The sequence below is a fragment of the Rhinolophus hipposideros genome (assembly GCF_964194185.1).
Source record: "Rhinolophus hipposideros genome assembly, chromosome: 6".
NCBI classification, from domain to species: Eukaryota; Metazoa; Chordata; class Mammalia; order Chiroptera; family Rhinolophidae; genus Rhinolophus; species Rhinolophus hipposideros.
Window position 1 is genome coordinate 15,571,578 of NC_138052.1, and position 22,557 is coordinate 15,594,134.

General features: G+C 38.8%; 1 protein-coding gene across 2 annotated transcripts in view; it reads right to left on the reverse strand.

Moving 5' to 3' along the window:
- NCKAP5 (NCK associated protein 5) overlaps positions 1-22,557 on the reverse strand; it is an 834,652-nt gene that overhangs the window by 269,260 nt on the left and 542,835 nt on the right. For both annotated transcript variants that reach the window (XM_081050689.1, XM_081050688.1), the window contains exon 7: positions 10,591-10,740. In XM_081050689.1, the coding sequence (XP_080906815.1) occupies positions 10,591-10,740 (150 nt within the window). The remainder of the gene's footprint in view (positions 1-10,590; positions 10,741-22,557) is intronic.

The following is a 22,557-nucleotide window of genomic DNA, read 5'->3' on the forward strand; positions in this document are numbered from 1 at the left end:
ATGTAAAAGCATTTTTCTGGACCCCAACCTGGAGCCATTGTTTGTTTTTTCTTTTCCAAGGCTGTGTAACATTTTCTCCTGGCAAGCTATTAGAGGTCATAGAATGCAGTGGTTTTGTAACTGGGACTGCTCATCAATCATACTGCTTTTTAAATCATAGCTTGTCATTGTCATTCATGACACTTAGGTAAGTTACTTAGAAGCCTCACATCTAGAACAACTCAGATACCCATTATGCAAAAAGAACCCAGATTTGGGGTTTTGTTTTCCAATTAATACTCTTGACATACTAGGGCTTAATCATATGTTGTAGAGTAAGGATTAAAATGCCTAATTGGCTGTAACTAAACAAACTGAGGTCTTTTGATTAATCAAGCCAGCCAGCTTTCAGTTTTTGACATCAAAATTTATACTCTCTGTGAAAAAAAAAGCAAGGTCGTGGCTACATTACATTAAACCAACACACAATTAACAACACTTTGTTCTAATTATCTCTGGGCACAATTAATGTTGGCCCTATGGCTCATTTTTCTTCTTTGATAGCTCTTAGAATATTTATGGAGATTAGTCCGTGATGCATTGGCCTTCTCTAAGATCTGGGGTTTTCTTACAAGCTCCCACACATAGCTGAGCCAGGCAAAGTGACATATTTATGCAGATTAATTCTTGACATATTGGCATTTTCTAACACATGTGGTGTTGCTAACAAGCTTCTCTGCGCGGCGATGCAGAGAAGTCACTGGTCCCCTGTCTCTTCTGGCTACTACCTCACCCAGAGGGTCTTTCCTTCAGCGGTTGGTCATCACTGATAAAAGTTTATGTCTTGATTGACCAAGCTGCCAGGAGTTAGAAGGCCGAAAGGGCTGCTATAAAACAGCGATGTAGACACTAACAAAATCCAAGGTAAGAGGAATCCTCAGAGGCCTCAGAGGCCTATCACTATTGGGAAACCTAAATTGCAAACAAGTTCAATTCCCTCACATCAATAGTGAAGAGACAGGCAGAAAGACTACGGGTGCTGATCAAAGGCTTTTGGTGATGGGTACAGCGTCAATTTATGGAATGTGTGTACTTTTTCTACACTCCAAAGGAGTTTCTTTCAAAGTCGGTGGGGCCTATGCTTTCAAGCCATCTCTATTCTCTGGTAGCTCAGGTCTGTTTTTACCACCGCTTGGCATGTTTGTTTGGCTATATTTGGGCAGTAAAGATGAGCTGAAGCACCAGGAGGAGCTGCAGCTCCAGGGCACGGTGGAAATTCAAGGGGCCGTTAGTTAAGAAGGTCTCTAAACAGATGAGAGGTTTGATTAAATGCTCAGTGGGTGTCAAAAACAAACACTGTTAGCTCTTAATATATATGTGTTGGATAGATGGGTAACTCCATGCACTTGCACTTACAGGATAGGCCAATGCTTTCAGTTTAGTTTCTGGCGTATGTACCCCAGGCTCCTGCAGGCCCACGTCCTGATGGCTCTTTGAGGCTGTTTCAGGCTTTTGCTGCTCTTATCCAGGCAGCTCCCTCTGCCTTTCCTCTTACTGCTTGCTGAGAAAATTTGTATGAAGCCTCAAAGACTGATTTGAGTCAAATGGCGCCTTCTTATCTCCTTGCCATCTCCAAAAAGATGGCACATACCAGCACATACTTTTATTATGTAAATTAGTATATGTTTGTCTTCCTTCCAACAGCGTGTCTCAGAGGCAGAGAAAATGTTCCATGGATCTTTATAACTCCAGCATCAAGTGGGAGCTCAGGCCTAGAGATGGCCAATCAGATGGGAGAAGGGAAGGAATGGGGAAAAGGCGGTGGGGGGGGGGGTAGGAGGTATGGAAAGAGAGAGGAGAAGAGAGAAAAAAGGAAATACCACAGAAAAAAAAGAAAAGACAATATCTAAGTAGCAACCTACCTTTCTTAGTGCTAGTCAAGCAATTCTCACATTTAAATAAGTAAAACCCCCAAACTTTGTCGAATCATGGAATTGTGGGACCTTCAGTGTAATGCTCCACTCTACAATGAGCGGCCAAGATGTGAGCTTCTGCCCATGACGTTCCTCTCTGCAGTCTAGGAGTTTGGATGGAACTACTAGGAAAGAGATAAACAACCTCTTCCCTGCTGATCAGTAGGAAGCTTTTTGTTGGCAACTTTGCCAGAGCAGGGAGAAAGCCTGCCTAAATTAAACCGTCTTACAGGAGAGTGGAGATGCAAGACAGAAAAAGCTCCCAGACATGGTCTGCAACGTTGCACGAATTCATGCCCTCATCTATTGTTATACTTCAGTTCCTAGTTACATGACCGTTCTTTCTTTCATTTAAGTCAGTCTGAATAGGGCATCCATGACTCATAATTGAAAGAGTGGTCACAGCACTTGAAAGGATAGCAGGACTGCCTGTAGTAATGTGTTCTCAAGGATTTGGATCTGTGAAGTGGTTTCACATCCCTCCTCTCATTTTCTCCTATAAGGAGCGGTACCGGTGTCCCCTTAGATGGTGGCTTGGGTGTTTTCTCCTTAACTGTGCTGCCCCCATCGGAGTCATTTCTGCGATTCTTAACTTTGGAGAGCCACTGACTCTTAAATGGATGTGGCAAAATCTACCTCCATCACTCTTTTAAAAGAATGATCACATTTTAAACAGTCTATTAAAATATTTGTATATAAAGGCTTATGGGCCAGGATGCTCATCACATTATAATAATGAAAAAGTGTCAAAAGCCTAAGTAGCCAAAAGAAAGGGATTAAATAAATGGTACTCAGCATCCATTGGATACATTTCTACACAGCCATTAAATCCTAATTTAAGGAATATTGACTAACACGGTGAAATAGTTTTCACATGTTACATAAAAGAGCAAGCTACTAAACTGTATAAAGCGATATTTTATGATTTTCTAACTTGATTAAGTATAACAAAGGAAAATAAAAAAGACTGGAAATATACATGCCAAAGTATCAATAGCAGATATTTCTGATTGTTGTAATTACAATTTATCCATTTCCTTGTATTTTCCTAAGTTTCTACAAGGTGACTATTTACTACTTTTTAAAAAAAATTTTATTGGGGAACATGGGGGGACAATGTTTCTCCAGGGCCCATCAGCTCCAAGTAGTTGTCCTTCAATCTAGTTGTGGAGGGCGCAGCTCAGCTCCCAGACCAGTAGCCGTTTTCAATCTTTAGCTCCAGGGGGCACAGCCCACCCTCCCATGTGGGAAGTGAACCTGCAACCTTGTTGTTTAGAGCTCACCCTTTAACTAGCTGAGCCATCCGGCCACCCCTCCAGCAGCTCAGCGGCAGCTCGTTGTCTTTAATCTAGTTGTGGAGGGTGCAGCTCACTGGCCCATGTGGGAATCGAACCGGCAACCCCGTTGCTCAGAGCTTGTACTCTAACCAACTGAGCCATCTGGCCACCCCTATTTACTACTTTTACAATTAGAAAAATGGTGGTACAAAGTTACATACTGACTAGGAAGGGATTTTTTTTTTTTTCCCCATTTCAAGCCGCTGTACCAAAGAGGAGTTTTTGTCTCTAATCCTACTTTAGTGATTATTGCTAGGTGACCCACAGTTGGATACAAATGAATCAGGAGAAAGATATACACCAGACACTTTAAGACAGAGATGTCTGGAGTTACCTGTCAGTAAGCTGTTGAAGAATCTAAAGATTAGAAGGAAACAGTTAAGAGTTTCTATTCAGACTATCAACAGCATGATGCTTTATAACTTAACAGTTTCTTTTTACAATGCCTTAGAACTGAAGAGGATAAAAATGATAGGAAGAACAAAGTAAGAACTTAAAAACCAATCAGGAACGCTAAGAAATTAGACTGTTTCTCTCATAAGCAAGGAGCCGAAGTCAAACGTGGGCATATCATACCCACAGACACATCAGGGGAGTCATCAAAAGCAGGGAAGAAGTCATGTCAGAGCACTTTTGATTACAAGCTTCCCTCAGGCTCAAAAGCTCTCTGGCATTGGACACATGTGGGAAGGGAGTCTGAATTGAGGTATGAAGAGTCAGGAAAAGTTCTATTCAAGACTGGGGGCAAATACATCTTAGATTCCGCTGAACAGAAGGGGACCTAAAGTGTCTGAGGAGCTGCAACTGTCACTCTAAAAGCTGTATCCATAGTTCTCCATCCTGGATGTGCATCTCATCATCTGTAGTGCCATATAAAAACACGCATGCTTGGTTTCCGTCTTAGATTTAAAGACTTAGAATTTCCCAGGTTGTCTTCTAGGCATCTGAATTTCTAGAAGTTCTGTTTCTGCATGGGTTTCGTCCCTCTTGTTTGCTCGCAGATTTCACTGCTACTCATATTTCTCTCTCTTGCGTTGTGGATTTCACCCTTTCCATCAGCACATTCATGTCAGTACACCCGCTTGCTCTAATGTCACCTGAGTTTTTAAAAGAACTTCACTTGTACTTTGGCTTTCTTCAGGTGTGACTCTCCCCAGGTCAGCTCAATCATAGGAAAACATCTATGATTTAAGAAAATAGTTGTCTGTATATACCGTCTCCACATCCTTATATTTTCACCTACTCCAAAGGGAAACTGTAGTTATCAAGCTGTTAGCTGACACATCCCTTCCAGAGTCAATGAGGGAGTCTGTGCTTCATCTCTCTTATTCTGTTAGCAGCATTCGGCAGGGCTGCCCTTGAAACATTTTCTTCTTGAGGCTTTTACAACACCCCAACTTTTCTGATATTTTTCTTACCACACCATCTCTTTCCCAGTCTCGTTGGCTGGCTCTTCTTCCCCTGCCAGACCTCTACTGGAAGGGCACCCAGGGATCTGTCCTCAGCCCTCTTAAGGTCCACTGTACACTGACTTCTGATGCAGCTTTATTAAGTCTCACAACATAGACTCTCATCTATATGCCGATGACTCTCAAATCCCTATCTCTAGCCCTGACCTTGGCTTTGGATATCCAACTGCCTACGGAACATCATCACTTGAATGTTTAATAGGCATCTCGACTTAACACGGACCAAAAAACCCTGATGAGTGTACATTTCTTTCCCTGTCACTCTCCTCCAGCCTTGCATCCCTCAGAAATTTGGTACAACCGATACTCAGTTACTAAGGCCAAAAAAAATAGAAGTCACCCTTGATTTCTCACTTTTTCTTATATTCCACATCCAATCCATCGTTAATTCCAGTAGGTTTTCCTTCTAAAATACATCCATATTTGACCATTTCTTACTAACATAGCATAGTGGAAGCATACAAATGGAGTTCAAATTCCGACTCTCACACTTACTATATGCCCTGAGCAAGTTATCCAAGCTTTCTGAGGCTCAGTTTCCTCATCTATAAAATGGGTATAATAATAATCGTATCTATGTCATACCAAAGGGTTGTTATGATGATGAAAGTAGTATATATATATTTATTAATTGGAACAGTGCTTAGAACATAGTAAGCCCTATATATACAGAGTATACCAAAAAATGTATACACATTTTAAGAAAGGAGAACTGTATTAAAATTGTAATACTCAATATATACTGATAACAAAAGATGAGTGCAAGTCACGTTTGACTTCTGCAATTACAAGAGGTGCTCAAAGTGGTTACCATCAGCATCCAGACACTTCTGATTACGGTGAACTACTGCTTGAGCAATGTTGATCAAAGTGTCCATTTTTATACATTTGTTTGGCACCCCTGGTATGTGTGTGTGTGTGTATATATATATATATATATATATATATGGGCTTGCCAACATGGACATCATTATTATTCTGCTCCAGTCCAATAATATTATTATTAATATTTAGTATATTACTATTCCCTATTATTCCTAGGTACCCACCCTAGACCAGTCTACTAATACCTTTCATCTGGAATCTGAAACAACCTCCTATCTGGTCTTCGTACCTCTACCCCTGTCTTGCTATTAGTCCATAAAACAGCAAGAACTGTCTTCCTAAAGTACGAGTCAGATCATGTCACTTGCCTAGTTAAAAATTTCTAATGGCTTCCCTTTACATTATAATTATATTCAAGGTCTTTACTGTGATGTGGCCCATAAGGCTTTACAGGGTCTGGCCCCTGTATACCTCTCTCAACGTACCTTCTTCCAACTTGTTAATCTTATACCTTACGTCACAGGACAAAGTGCTTACTTCTCTTTCTCTAACTTGCCAAACTTTCTACCATCTCTCGGCTTTCACACTTGCAATTTCATCTTGTTCTTCCAGATTTTCACTCAACTCTTTTTTCTTATTTATCTTATATCCAGACAGCCCAGTATCAGAGGCCATTGTAAGTAAATGCCACATCCATTTCCATCCCCACTCTCCTATTACTATGCCACCTAATTTTTCTTATTCAGAGACATGAATTTTGCCCATTTATTTGTTTGTGTTCTTATTTATCATCTTATTTAAGTATGTACTTTTGGTCCCTGTTCACTGGGGTTGGGGGACCATGAAATTTGATCTATTGCTGGTGTCTAGAACAGCATTTGGCCCATAAAAGATATTCAATAAATATCTATTGACTATAAACGCAATACATAATTGTGATGTGCAGCAAGGTTTGAGAATTACTATTTTAAACTACCCCATTTTAAACAGGAGTTACTGATTAACAAAAGTGCTTATGCTTAGCACTTTAATTGTCATACCTTCGTGGAAAGGTATAACTGAGTGGAAAAAGCTATTCTTCACTTTAACAAATTTAATTGCCATGTTTTTCTGCACAAATAAGTTTTTACTATAAAAAGCCTCGTTCTTCTGACCTTGAGACTATAGCTAAGGCATCAGCGTTTACGTGAAGGCTCAGAACTCCCAGGTAGTCTCAGGCCTGTTCTCCACCTGGGAATCAGAGATGCCCTTGAAGTTGAGAGAGAGCTAAGGGGATATCATCTTGATTTCTAGTTAGGTATGAAGTTGGTCAATAAGTGGGGAGAAAGGGCTGGTGGGGATATAGGGAGGAGGGCCTGGAGACAAGCAAACTATGCATTCCAAGAAACGTGCCATGAATAAACCTGGGGCCTGAGGCCAAAGCCCAGGAGTAGAGAAAAAGGAGGACCCACGGTCAAGTCAATGGATCATGAAGGTCAAGTCTGGAAGGAAGATCCCTTGAGTTAGTGGTGTGGGATGAGATAAGAGAAAAGAACAGTCCTTTGCTAGAAGGGGCCTTTGACATGTTGAAAATGATGAGCTGTCTTCTGAGTAAGCAGTTTCTGAAATAACAGGCGTGAAAATCTAAACTTAAAATAGAAAACACCATATCTAACACTGAAAAGTTACAGAAAACGTGCAAGTGAGATCCAGATCCCATGTGGTCCTTACAGCACAAATATGAAGTATACGAAATGGTTTCTCTACCTGAGATCAGGACCCTGAACAAAAATTATAATTTAGGCCCATGGACACTGAGTAGAGAAAACAACTGCTAAGGGGAGAAAGAAAATGTGTGTGATTATTATTTTGACTGCTGGCCCTGGAGTTCTGTTTGGAAGGTAAATGTCCTGTTTAGCAAAATACCATGATGAGCTCTGGGAATGAGAGCATTAGTGGATTGCACAGACAGAAAGAGCTCTGCATAATAAATGATGGGGAACTTGGCTGTGGGGAAGGGAGCAAGTGACCAACAGCTGGCCATGTTTATGGTATGAGGCTGAGAACTGACAAGAAGGGCTAGTGAGAAATGCCCTGCAGTTGAAGGACTGAGAGAAAACAACGCTATCGAAAGACCAAGTTCAAAGCCTTTAGACTTTGGAATCTTCTGCCATGACCAATCATCCTGTGCAGGGTTTGATTTTGGAAAAATTGAGTAAAGGAGGCTCTGTTTCACATGAGGTAGCTCCTGAAAACAGAAGAAAGAGTGATTTCAAATTGAGGGCAAGTAAGAAATCAGCCTCAGAGATGACCAGAAGAGGATTCTGGGGTGAAGGTGACACTAGACTTTCCTCAGGCTGACGGATACTGTGCTGGGACAATATTTACTTAATTCTCAGTCAGGGGATCCTCAGCTACTGTCTAGGTTGTTTTTAAATAGTATCATGATAGTAATCAAGACATAATACTAAAAGTCAACTCTCCCTCTCTGCTTTTCCACACCTTCTTGGGACTTGTTTGGAGAACAGGAATTAAGAAGGGCTGCTTTCCATCACCTTTCAAATCATTCCTTAGTGCTTCCCACAACACCCGGGGCCAAGAGATAAGGGTACACAAATCCATGGTGGTCTCAAAAATACACTGATGAAAATACTATTTTTTGTTTTTCTAAAATCTTGCTGTACAACATCAAACTTTGCCAAAGTAATTTTGAAGAATTATGTTTAATTCCCCTGCAAGCTTCCAAAAGCATTTTGTTAAAGTGTCTAAATCTGCATGGGGGCCTGTGACTAGCTCAGACTGCAGTGTGTCAGAATGAGTCCTCCATTTTCCCACAATAACGGTTAACTCATGCAAAGGATCCTACACAGAGAGCACATGCAGTGAATTTTTAAAAACAAAGTGAAATTAAGTAACATATGAAATTCATATGAAAATTGGAAGAGACATATATATGCGTGTATATACATATGTAATTATTTCATAAAGATCTCTTATTATCTGTTCACGTAGACAATAGTGAGGTATTTGCGGGCAGGGAGAGAAGAAACTTAATACTACACAAAAAACCTAAGGGAACAAGCAGTGACACTGTGCCTAGAGGACATTAATTTAGAAAATAAAATATTTTTTTGTGAATTAAAATTTTGGAGCTTAATGGCACTTAGAGAGATCATCTATTGCATCCAACTAAAGAAATACTACTTCTCTTTTACTCAGTAAGGATTTAAGAAACATTCACTGCCAAAGATATTTTTAAAATACCTCTTGGTTCGATAAAATAAAATTACAAAGTTGTCTTAATACCAATTAGGTGAACTAAGAGCAGTTTTCACTGTAATCATCAATAAAGCTAACAATTTCAGTACATGGTTCTAGGGAAGTAGGATATTGTAATATTCACTCATTCCTATTGTAAAATTTAGATAATTCAATCTCAGGACAGCCGTGAATTTCCCAAGACTCCCAGAAACCTCAGTCTCCTTTGAGAAGGCCTTCCCACCTTTAACAGAGACTATTTTAAAAGTGACAAAAATTATGAGAACCTTTGGGGAGAAAAGGATGATTTCTGGCCACTTGCCCAAGGGTACCTACTAGAAGGTCCCTGAGTTGACCTCTCTTCTGCCCATGTGTGACATCACTTGCTTAACCTGTCTACTTTTGGTCACACCTGTGTGTAGTAGCTGAATTTTTTCATCCATAGTTGCTTATTGTATCCATAGTTGCTTATTGTATCCCGATAAATATGGGGGAAACATGATTTAAGGGAAGGCAGAAGCCTTGGAATAGGTAGACAGACAAGACCATGATACAAATATTAACTCATTTAATCTTCATTACTTCCCTATAAGATAAATTACTCTTATTATCCCCATTTCTGCCATTGAAGAAACTGAGGCATGGAGAGTCTAATGCACTCAACATTTCAACTTAGAAAGTAGAATTGGGATTTAAACCAAACCCTGGGAATCTGGCCGAGAAGTCCATAATCTTAACGATTTTGCTTTACTACTGCTGAGGAAATTAGAGTAAAAAGGACATGTCCACTACAGACCATGTGGTGGTCGAAGCAGGAAAGGAGGAACGAAGCAGAGGACACAAGACGTCTCCAGGTCTTGTTTCTTCCCTTTATTGAAGTGTTAGGGATTCTGTAGACCCTATGAGAGAACTACATTTTTAGAGGTCCTGAAGGCCCCTTGTACCTAGTTTAAGAAGAGATGGGTTACCCATAGTCTTTACTTAAAAGTAATTACTGTATTCTCCAGTTCCATATGCTAATGGAAAACTTAATCGAAGAGATAAGCTAACTCATGGAAAAAGACACCTCGCTGAAACTTTCAGCACGTGAAATCTCAATCAAGAACTAATAACTGAAATGTTCTCTGAGGATTGCTATAAACATTCAGGACTTAACACCTGGAGTGAGCTCAAATGCCACTAAGTAATAGATCAGCGCTTTCACACTGTGTTTCTGTGGACTGTCATGGTTCAGAAACCTCCCTCAGCACCCGTTAGCCAAGCTTCAGTTCGACTTTCATGTTTTACATGTTGAACTTCTGCACAGATGTCCTTTTTTTTTTTTTTTTTAAATAATGGTCCTACTGCTTAAAATTAAATTTTGTTTGTTTGTTTACAATCATCCTTACATAGTATTGGATATTTTGTTTATTCACTCACTCATTCTATTAGGTGTTGGGAAAACACAGTGAAATATTGAACAGCCTCTTCCTTCAAGCAAGTGGCAATTTTAGGGGAACTGGTCCACTTTGAGGGCTGAAATGAATTTAAAGTGAATTACTGTCCTATGTACTCTTTTGAATGCAATACCATCATCATCGCAAGGTCAAGACGGAGCAATACAAATGATGAGCAAAAGCTCATCATTAACAAAGTCATCACAATGGGAGAGACTCGATCATATTAGTCTGGGGGAAAGAAAGATGTAGTCTCACTCAAAACTGCTGTCAATAAAAGAAGTAGAACATTGTTATTTTTCTTTAAATGTGGAAAAATTGTTTCATTTCTTACCTCTAGAGCTTTCAATCTTTCTAACAGCAATTTGGTCTTTTCTTTCCCCTCGTCTGCACTGCTGCTTTCACTCCGGGAATCTTCATCTACTACCATGTGAAGATCGTCCAAAGCTTCTTTGTGTTTTCTCTCATCCTCTGGCAGTTTTTCCTAAAGCAAAAAAGAATGATTGCTTTCAATAATCTCCACTGAAACATAAGCAAGTCTACAGCTGAAAGTTTGGAATCGCCCTATTGCTTTTGCATTCATTTCAAGGCTGAAGAAGAGATTTTTCTAATATGTTCTGAGTGGTGCTTATATTAGTAAACACAGTAGATATTTTTTAATTAGTCATGGCAGGACCTCTGAATGCACACGATCTCTGCCCAGTGGGAGAGGTGACCTTACCAGCAAAGCCTTGGATGATGGAGTCATGTGGTTAATCCGTTTTTATCTACAGCATGAGATTCAGCTGTGCTCTAAACTGGAGAAAAATAAATCCATCTTCATACCTTAATTTGCAAACAGCTTAGCTCCTCAAATAAGAATCATTAAAGTTGCTGGACATAAAGCCATTTAATTAATTTAAGAGAAATATTGAAATGATAGTGAATTCTGAGTTATTAGAATTTAGAATTCTAAGCTGAAACCAATTAGTTCTTTTGGCTCAGTAATGATACAGCTCTTAAGGACCCCTGAGTCCCTTTTCTCACACTCCAGGATTTGTAGTGTAGCCTTGAAGCACACATAAAATGTTGTTATCTTGTCTTGTTTCCCTGTTGGAAGCACTTCACTCAACCTTGTGTCTGGAAGCTTTTTGGAAGTTGAGAAGTGTTAATTTGAGCCTCATGACTGGCTCTTGTTTCCAAAGGGGGAACAATGACAAGAGACTATCACATGAATAAAAATAAGAGAAAGGATATCATATGAAAAAGAAAATCTCATCCATTTTGTACATGTATCAAGACCCTCGTGCTACAGAACCAAGTGACATCACTCCATCACACTATTTAATTCTAACCACAATGCTGCAGAAATCATTTTAATACAGCTGGTTGTCAACTCTGGGCTAACCTAGATTATCAATGATAGGAGATTTCTTTATATTAGCACTAAACTAATGCCATTTGCAATTACAGAAATACAAAAGATATGATTCTTAACATCTAAGCACTTATAAAATCTACTTAGAGAAGAATAGAATAAGAAGGAAAAAACAGGTTTTCAAACTGTTTACAAAGGTGCTTTGGCAGTTGCAAAATAGTTTATAACTTACTTTTTGAATATGAATTATGAAGTATGTAAAAATAATGTTTTCATGTATATGTGCATATGTATGTGTATGTGTTGTGTGTGTGTGTGTGTGTGTGTGTATATATATATATATATATATATATATATATATATATATATATAGAGAGAGAGAGAGAGAGAGAGAGAGAGAGAGAGAGATAAAAATATTTGGAGACCACATAGTATCTTGATCCATATTACTCTGTTATGTATAGATTTCAAGATAAAATTTCTCCCATCATCTATCTATATAAATGTGCAATTGATTAGGAAGGTGATAGAGCTCTTTATGAAATCAGGCCTGGGAGTGTCTAACTACCCACGGTATGCAGGTGTGTTCACTTCCATAAGTGAGTTCAACTCAGATAAATGTCAGGCAAGTTTAAGGTGCAGATCTTCAGGCCAGGACAAAAATCTAGGTCATAATAGTATTTTTATAGTTTTCATTTTTTAGGGTTTGTTTACTTGTCAGACTTTCATTTCCATGATAAGGAATACGTCTGTAGAGTTACAAAATCACTTTTGAAATGAAGAGGTCCTCCTACTTCTCTTTTAAGATTTTGAATCACTTAATTAAACACTAAACTGGGACTGTAAAGCAAACTGTTTTTAAAAATATTATCTACATCTATTTCTCTATATGAACTATGGTTTTTCATTGTTCTTTCAGCCAACTCCATAGATTTTATTTATACAGACATACACACACAGACATATATACACACACACAGACATACACAAACACTCTGTAATAATTAGGTTTTACAGCTAATTAAATAAAGAAAAGCCACTGGTATGGGGAACGTTAAGCCAAAAGACTGTGAAATATGGCAGCCAAGATTCCAGGTCTACCATTTACCACCCTGGCAAATAATCTTAGGCAAACTATTTAATTTCAATAACTCTTGGATTCTTTGTCTCCTAAATGCTTAAATGACACAAATGCCAACACATATAATATACACACATATACAGTCAATTATCATTATTCATAGTAATGTTTTATAAAGTTGTTATGAACACTGAATTAGTAAATACTGAATCTTTGCTCCTAGGGAAAATACAGGGTTATGTTCCTGTAGGCCTCAGGTCACAACATTTTCATCACTAATCAATACATAATCTTGTTTTATGAGTGTATCTATTTAAAGATACCTCATGTAATACAGGGGGAGCCAAAATATGTATACACATTTGAAGAAAGGAAAACTGTATTAAAATTGTAATACTCAATATATACCGATAACATAAGATGAATACAAGTCACATTTGACTTCTGCAATTACAAGAGGTGCTCAAAGTGGTTACCATCAGCGTCCAGACACTTCTGATTATGGCGAACTACTGCTTGAGCAACGTTGACCAAAGTGTCCACTTGTATACATTTTTTTGGCACCCCCGGTATATATTGTTGATTGATTAACATTGAACTAACAGCCAACAGCACTATAATTCATGCCTGAACAAAACTTACCTAATACCTATTTTCTCACAAGGCACATCACAGAACTTCTTACACTTAGAAACATCAGATAGCACTTCAGAACTACGTTTGGGGGACATTTTAAAGGTGAACAAAAAGCATAAAATGTGAAAAGTATGGTACTAAGGAGAGCACAGAAAGCACCTGTGTTTACAGTGTGAGAGCTGAAACAAGAAGGCAGAGTATTGCCTTGTTTGATTTCGGCTGAAAAAGTGCATGCCAGGAGAAAAAGTTTTCACCACTCTGAGAATGTCCACAAATGACCATGAAAGCACTGCAAGTGCTTGATTGGGGGGACTGAAAATAAATTTAAGGAATAGGTGAATTCACAAGTAAAGAAGCTACAAATAATGAGTATCAGCTGCAAGTGTGCGGGTGTGTACATGCACATCTAAAATGTAGAGGAGCAGTGCTTACATATCATTATATGAAACAACCAGAAGTTATTCAAGATAATATCGATTATATATGAGTATTTACATTCCATAAAAAACAAAGGTTATTTCACATAATTTGAAGAAAGGGTGATCAAAATGCAGGCTGTGCGACATGATTTCATGGAAATGGAATATGCTTTATTCTTTGACAGAGTGCTACAACTTGAATAGTTAAAGAGGCATAGAGTGGGATTTCTGGTTAAAGAGAAAACTGAAACAAAGCCTCCCAATCAGCAATAAATTTGTCTTTATTGGTTTATGAGGAAACCAGTTAGATTACAGCACAAGTTTTTTTTTCCCTTTTTTCTTTTCTTCTTTTTTTTAGAGAGTAGTTGAGCAACAGAATTGGAGAGTAAAAGAGAGAAAGGATTCTTGGATATAAAAAAGAAAAATTCAGACATGATTCATTTGTTCATTTGTTCATCCTACAAATGTCTATTGAGCTCCAACTATTGGTGATTCACTGTTCTAGATGCAGGAAATATGGTAAAGTTCCATGAACATATATTTGAATGGTGCAAAACATGACCACGTCCAAATTAAATCAGTAAGTTATATAATTGTAGCCAGTGGTAAATGCTATGAAGAAAGTCAAACATTATAATGGGATGGACATTTGTATGTTTAGGATGTTAGCTATGGTGACTTGAGTATAAGGCTGTCTGAGAAGGTAACCATTTGAGCTGAGACCAGCTGTAGAGGAAGAAGCAGCCATGCAATGGCCTGGGAAAAAAAAAGCATTCCAAAGAGAAAGAACAGCAAAACAAACTCCCAGTAGCTGGGCTAAGCTTGCCTTGCGGGCTCGCTGAAAAGAGTCCATGTAATGGATTTATAATGACTAAAGAGTATGGTTAGTAGGAAATGTGATCAGCAAGAGAGGTAGACCATGGAGGATTCGCAAGACATAGGAAGGGGATTGGATTTTATTCTAAGTGCAGTAAAGAGGAATTGGAGGCTAAGAAGGGGAGTGATGGGTTCTGATTTAAATTTTATAAACATCATCACGACTGTTGCAATGGAGCGTGACCTGTGGTGGTAAGGAGCTGGAAGACCAGTTGGGAGGCCTTTACATAGGTAGGGATAAAAATTAGAAATACTTGGAAAGTTTTGGATAAGGACTTAGTAAAAGCAGTTCCCATAGTGGATTGGTAGGTCAAGAGCCCTGGATTCAAAGCCCCGCTCTTACATTTTTGCACCTTGCTGGGCAAGTCATTGGCCTTTTTGAGCCCTCCGTTTCAGCCAGATGGAAAGTAAAAGGGTTGGGCAAAATATCCCATCTAATACTCAAGTTCTAAGAATTCAATTATTGAAGACAATTTTCAGGAAGGAAATATTGTTGATATGCGCAAGGGTAACAGAAATGACAAGAGAACAGAAAAGGGACCTCTAGATTTTGTAATAAGGTTGTTAGTGGGGACCTGAGAGCTGTTTAACTGAAGTGTGCTGATGCCACTAAAATTGTCAGTGGTTAAGCAAAAAGTGAAATGAGAGAAAATAGAGGGGATTTTCTTAGATGCTTATGTGAAAGTTCAGCAGGGCAGAGAAGGAAATGTAAAGAACTGTGGCTGATGGACATTGCAAAGTGGAAATCTTTTTCAAGATATAGAAAACTGAGCTGTTTGAAAAACTTAAGCAAAGAGGGAGCACTGGAGATGGCAGCAAAGGTGGAATGTATGAAGAAGAGACATCCAAAATAGAGAAGGCAGAAGATGAAGAGCATTGATAAAAAAGCAAGGTTTTTCAAATGTGGTTCCCTGCGAAATACCACTTTGAAGTTTACTTTCCCGGTTAGTATTTCTAAATCGTTAGTGTCTAGGTTGGGTTCTTACAGAAAAAGGATTTGAGTGCATGTAGTTCATGTGAGAATTGCAGGAAAGACCAGTAGAGAAGAGAGGCAGGGAAGGGAGGGAGCCATGAAAGGGCATATGACTAAGTAACTGAAGCTAATTCCATGGGAAACTCAGGGAAATGGGGCAAAACACAGGCCTCAGAATCACCCCACACAGCAGTGAGGGAGTTGGGGTGTGTAAGCACCAACCTCTGAGAATCAATGTTGAGGGCAACTCCTAGGGTATCAGTTTCCTGGCATTTACAGCCTGTCACGGGCGGCGAGGCTTTGTATACGTCTCACATAAAAGTGCCCTCGGACATAGACACTGATAGATGGACATCACGGGGGCATTCTGGATGGTTCTGGGGTATGGGCAGGGCCCTGCCGATGTCCACTGCAGGTGTTGAAGAGGTATGTGACTGCTCTGATGTGACACCACTCTGGAAAAAAGGCCACATCTGTATGCTGCTCAGACTACTCATTGACCTAAAAGCACACTTCCTGGCATTTTATATTCTAAAATGCCCTGAAACAAATCCAAGGGTAGAGTTATGTGTCCTGTCCTTTTCTTTGCTCTTGTCTCCTTCATCAGTTACTAATGAGAGTGTTAGCGTATAATGCAACCATGAGAAAGAGGATAGTTTAAGTAGACGAGCAAAAGAGAAAAATATGAGAGAAAGTAGGAGAAAGTTCTGAGAGAGCCGGAAATACAGCTACGGTCCATTGACAGGTCACAGGTGTCGATTTCATAAAAGAAAGCTGTTGAACTTATATTCATAAAAGCATGACCATATATACATATATATGTATATATATATATATATATATATATATGTATATATATATATATATATATATATATATATATATATATATATATATATATTAAATCAGGTATATGTATTCTACCCATACATAAGAAACCTAGACTTGTGGGGTTTTTTTAATCAGAAATTTTAGTTCCTTTGCTAATTAATCACCTGTGATTTACGGGTAAAAAGAGAGAGAACAAGACAGAGGTCAGAAACATGTAATTTTAAATAAAATATATTCTCTTTATGAACCTTCGAGAGAGAAAGAGGAAAAATAAGCCAAATCCACTCCTGAAAACGCCAAACTATGAAGAGAATAAGTTGATACCAGAGGTGACCTGTTTTCATGTTTCAGTTCTTTATGGGCTTTCATCAGCAGCGAATTCTATAAAAGGGAGGCCACTACACAAACAACTTTCACTCCCCACATATTTCATATATGGTTGAGATCATAAGCTTGTTTACCTCAACAAATACCAGCTGGTTTGCAGGAAGCTCCAGATTTAGGAGCTCAGTTAGCATCCAAGGGTTTAAATCAAATTTTGCCTTATGGGAACACAGAACAATCCTTAGAGCTGTAAGCTCCTGTAAGTGGTCACCAGGATAATGACTCACCTTTGGGGGAGCCCCCTGTTTTTTGTTCTCAAACAGTCAGCATTATCAGGCCTATGTAAAATAATATCAATCAATACACAGCTCTGTGTTGCATCTGATCAGCTGAGACAGATGACAGTCCAGGGAGCTCAGTGAGGCCAAAGAGCAATCAGTGGAACTCTTCACTGGCGGCCAGCTACTGTTCAGTCAAAAACATTATGGAGAGAAATGATCAAAATGTCCTTCCCCAAATGTGTCTTATTCATCTTCTGGTCACCAGCTCCCCCCAGCCCAGCACACAATGGGACTTGAGGAAGGTTTCATGAGGTTACCTTACTTTATAATTAATTAACCCATCCATCCAACAAATATTGACTGAGCAACTGCTATGTGTCAGGCAATGTGGACGATGCCAGGGGTACAAAGGTGAATAAAAACACATGTGGCCCCTGTTCTCATGGAGCTCAGAGTCTTGTAGACGGAGACCAAAATGTCACAGCAAATGCAAAATAGCACTGCAATTTGTGCTGGGAAGAAGAGTGTGCAGGTGCTTCGAGAATCAATAATAGAGGGATACACAAGAAAGTTCAGGAAAGCAAATACCCATGGTTAACAGCATGGGGGTTTACCAGGAAATGACCAGGAGGTAGAAGGAAAGGAGGCCTGTGAGGCTAGGGAGGGAAACAAGGCTGGATGGCTGATGGCACCAGGCCACAAGTCAAGGAACTTTGCCTTTACCTTAAGGGCAATGGAAAGTAGTTATCTGTTTTCGTGTGTGTGTGTGTGTGTGTGTGTGTGTGAGAGAGAGAGAGAGAGAGAGAGAGAGAGAGAGAGAGAGAGAGAGAGAGAGAGAGAGAGAGAGATCACAGGATTAGGGTTCTGAAATAGCTCTCTGGGACAGTGGTGGATGAATTGGAGGGAGGTAAACAAAGACACCGGGAAAATGAGACGCTACTGCAATAGTCTAAGCAGGAGTTGATTGAACTATGATTAAAACGACAAGCTCACAAAATGAAACCTCATAGTTTGTAAATCATCTTGTAATTTTGATTCTTTAGTATGCAGTTCCTCCAAGAAAGAGAAATAACTACCATTTCCTTAGGTCACTGTTGTTCAGAGAATGGGCCAACAGCCACCGGCAGGAGAGTGGATGGGGGTAAGGAGAGGTGTGGTGCTTGTTTACTATTCAGACACATTGGCCAACTCTGGCCCTAGCGAATCACAATGTCTAACAAGAAGACCGCACATTGTTCATTTTAGAGAACACCCCAGGTAATGACAGTTTAAAAGCTTCTGGACAAACATGCTCCACCATAGAATATGAATCACTTTCCCTTTAGATGAGTTTTTGAGGTTGCAGATTTAATTTTTTTAATTAATAAGTAAATGAACAGGTAACTATCCAAATCAATATCCACTGGAGAGTAAAGGGTGATGGCTATTAGTTGTATGTTGGGACTATAGTTGTAAGCCAAGCAAGCTGGGATAATATCCATCCATATCTTGCTAAATCCTACTTCAGTAATACCATGTTTCTCCCAAAATAAGACCTAACCGGAAAATACGCCCCAGCATGATTTTTCAGGGTGACATCACCTGAACATAAGCCCTAATGCATCTTTTGGAGCACAAATTAATATAAGACCCGGTCTTATTTTCAGGGAAATACGGTAGATGTCATACGTTGACATATACTGGGAATGTCAAACAAATGTGTACAAGGGGACACTTTGGTCAACGTTGCTCAAACAGAAGTTCGCAGTAATCAGTGTATGGGCACTGATGGTAACTACTTTGGGCACCTCTTGTAATTGCAGAAGTCAAACGTGATCCGTATTCATCTTTTGTTATTGGTATATATTATTACAATTTTAATACAGTTTTCCTCTCTTAAAATGTGTATACATTTTTTTGGCACCTTCTCTACAGTAGAAACAACTCTATGTTAGTGCAATGGGAGACCCTTGGAAAATTTCTGAGTTCTGAGAGTTCAATGCCCATCATTTTATGGTTGTACTTTTTCATGGAAGCAGATGGCATTAACAGTTTATAACTACTTTCAATGGCTTCTACAGCAAGGGCACTATGGTTCTAACAGATAGGTTCTACGTGCGTAATATGGGAGGAAAACAATTTTCTTGCTTAGAAAGACTTCCTAATTTAAAAATAACTTGTTTGTTTCTCATTTTTATAAAAATTAAGCACAAATTTGTCCGTCAGTGTCCTAAATGAGGTAGGAAAATGGCAATTGGTGGTCACAATGGGCTCACAATTTCTATAGTAAGAAAAAAAAGACGTTTAAACATTCATGCCCTTCTCTCCAACCCCTCCCCATCCACAGGCCTACTGGGTAAGTGTGGTTTCCTGGTTGTGTGCGCAAAGGCTTGGCTTCAATATGTTGACCCTGCTGTCTTTCACCCCATCACTGAGGGCATGACACTACGTCTGAGCCCAAGACTGTGAACATAATTGAAGGACCCCAAATTAGGGCAGGGAGAAAGACAGTGTGTGTCACATGTGGACATATCTTGGCATTTCATTTGATAGGATAAAGGGAGAGGTAATGTCATCTGTTTCTTAAGGTCCATCAAGTTCTGTCTCACTACGATCAATTCTTATCTAGGGTGATAAATCTTTTTACCTAGGGTGGGAACACAGACCCATTTTTATCAACTTTTAGAATAAGTAGAAATAAGAAATCTACATTTCAATTCTAGCTCTGCTACTAACCAGCTGTGTGATTTTGGTCATGTCACATGAGCTCTCTGTCCCTCAAGTTCTTTATTGGTAAACAAAAGGCACAGAAAGAGACTAACTCAAATTTACATAATTTTGATCACCTGTAAAATCTCAACTTGGAAGGATAAGTACTTAAAACACTGCTGAAGTTCGGGAATTTTAATACAGAATGCCACAAAAGTTAGATCTGCCTAGAAGATGCATTGCCTTTTTTCTCCCTCTCTCTCTCTCTCTCTCTCTCTTTTTGTGTGTGTGTGTTTTGTCTCTCTCTTACTTGAAAACACCTGTCCTCTTTTTGCTGCGTACTTTTCTTGGGTCCTAAAATAGAAGTCATGTAGTCTAACCTTTGCATTTAGCGCATTCCATTCCCTGCCTGTAAGAAATGAGAGGACTGGTGAGCCACACTGAGTAAGAGTATAGGGAAATGTACTCCTGACACTCACAGGAAATCATGCCCAACCTGAGTCCCCTCTGAGGGCATTTGCTTATGGGAGGAATAATGAGAAGTATCTCCTGGTTGCAAGGCTTTAGAAAAAATGAAGAAAATTCACTCATCACTCTATTTTTATTATTTTTAATTCTGATGGCAGACAAAAAGCCTACATGTAGAAATACTGCAAGTATGCTGATGATGCTAATAGTTATGTTCTGTTCCAGCTCATTCATTCTTTTTCTAAGGGGAATTGATTGCCCTTATCTCTTACCACTACTCATAAATAAATAAACAAACAAGAAAACCTCAAATACATATACTTTTCTAACTTGAAGATGGCAAAAAGGAATCATAGAAATATGAAGAGACATCCAACTTTGGAAACCTAGTCAGTTGTAGAAGTTAGAACAGAATGCTTTTATTTTGAATATCCACTCACATGTTAAAACCACCTAATTCAAAGTAAAAATATAAAAAGAAATAATTTAGGAATGATCCCACAAGGCAGAGATTGGGGTGGTGGTAACATGAAATGTTAACTTCTTGCCAGAATAAAAAAAAAATAAATAGCATTTAATATTTGTATAACTCTGTAAAATCAGAGTTAAACTCAACCACCTCATACATACCATTTACACACTCACAGCAATGGGGCTGTGGGGCAAATATTGCAGATTCCCTTTACAGCTAAGAAAACAGGCTTTGTTCAATTATAGAACAAATAAGTCATGAGGATATAACGTGCAGCACAGGAAATACAGTCAATAATATCCTAATAACTTTGTACACTGTCATATGGTTACTAGACTTATCATGGTGATCTCATCTGAAGGTATATTAATATCGAATCCCTACGGTGTATACCTGAAAATAATATAATATTGTATGTTAACTATACTTTGGTAAAAATAAAAATAAAACATGCTCTGGTAGGTTATTAAGTGCCCTGTTTACCAGTAAATGGCAGAGACAAAATTTAAATATAGTTCTGATTTCAAATGTCACGCTCCTTTCACAAACTCAGTTACCTTTTTCAGACTTTCCCATGCTCCTATAGATGATTTTTTAATAGTAAGTCTATCTGGGAATCTGTAATCTTTATTTAACTGTGAACCATGCTGCTGAGAGTGTCTCTCCCTAGGTTCCCAGACCATTCCTCCAGTGAGTGGGTGATTTTATCAGAGATGTTGGGTCTGGCCTCAGATGACTAGTAGCAGAATACCGTGTTTCCCCGAATATATGACCGGGTCTTACATTAATTTTTGCTCCAGAAGACCATTAGGACTTATGTTCAGGGTATGTCATCCTGAAAAATCATGTTAGGGCTTATTTTCCAGTGAGGTCTTATTTTGGGGGAAACACGATAGGTTAAACCACTACTACTTCCATAGTTAATGATGATTCAATTAGTTCAAAATATAAACACACATCATATTATAAGCTAAATGGAAACATAGAGGCCAGCTGTCTGGCTGACAGCCACCCCGGTAGCATCAGATTCTGTGATTTATTTGCTCATTTGTTTTCTGGTGGTGGGGAGAATGCACAGAATATATTGTCACTTTAGATAGCACTTCGGCAAATACCAGGGATCACCAGTAGCTTTTGTTCAGCACTAGCACACTAAATTTTAAAGGTAGGGAAATAGCATCAGATAAATCACAGGATTTTAAAAGAACATCCCAATTTGTTCACAGTTTAAGATTACTGTCAGGCAAAACATATAAAACTCTTCTTTTTCATCCCTGGATTTGACTTACAAAGTGAACTAAGCACACGGTAAAATCCCCAAGATTAAATGTGTATGATGAATACGAGAACAAAGTGTTTTCTTTATGTCTCTAATATGAACTCACGACCATTCACATATCAATTCACATCTACTCCGCATTATTCTTCACTCAAAACACTTCTCAGTATTGCAGACTGTCTCCCGTATTGAACATCTCTGTGAAGTTACATTAATAAATTTTCAGATGATGCTTTTATTGCTCTTTCATCTATCAGCAACACTTATTTCCTTAAAAAAAGTTCAATTCTAAAGGCACTTTATACAAAGGGAAATTCTACTGTGGAATAGACTGGTGTGAAAAAGTGAGCCGTGATTTTCAATAAAGGTATGCTCCAGGTGACTGGACATTTAAGATTAGCGACAGAAATTATTTCATTGTAGATGGTTGTCTGAGTATAACCTGAGCAGAAACGAACCCAAAACAGTAAGAAAGTCACGTAGCTGGGAAATTTCAGGGGTTAATGGTCACAAACATTTGGAGGTGATTAAAAATAACTCATAATTTAATGTCAAAATTCACGTTCAAATTCAATCTCTCTCCCATCTTCCCTTCCCCCGTCCCTGTCCCATTTCA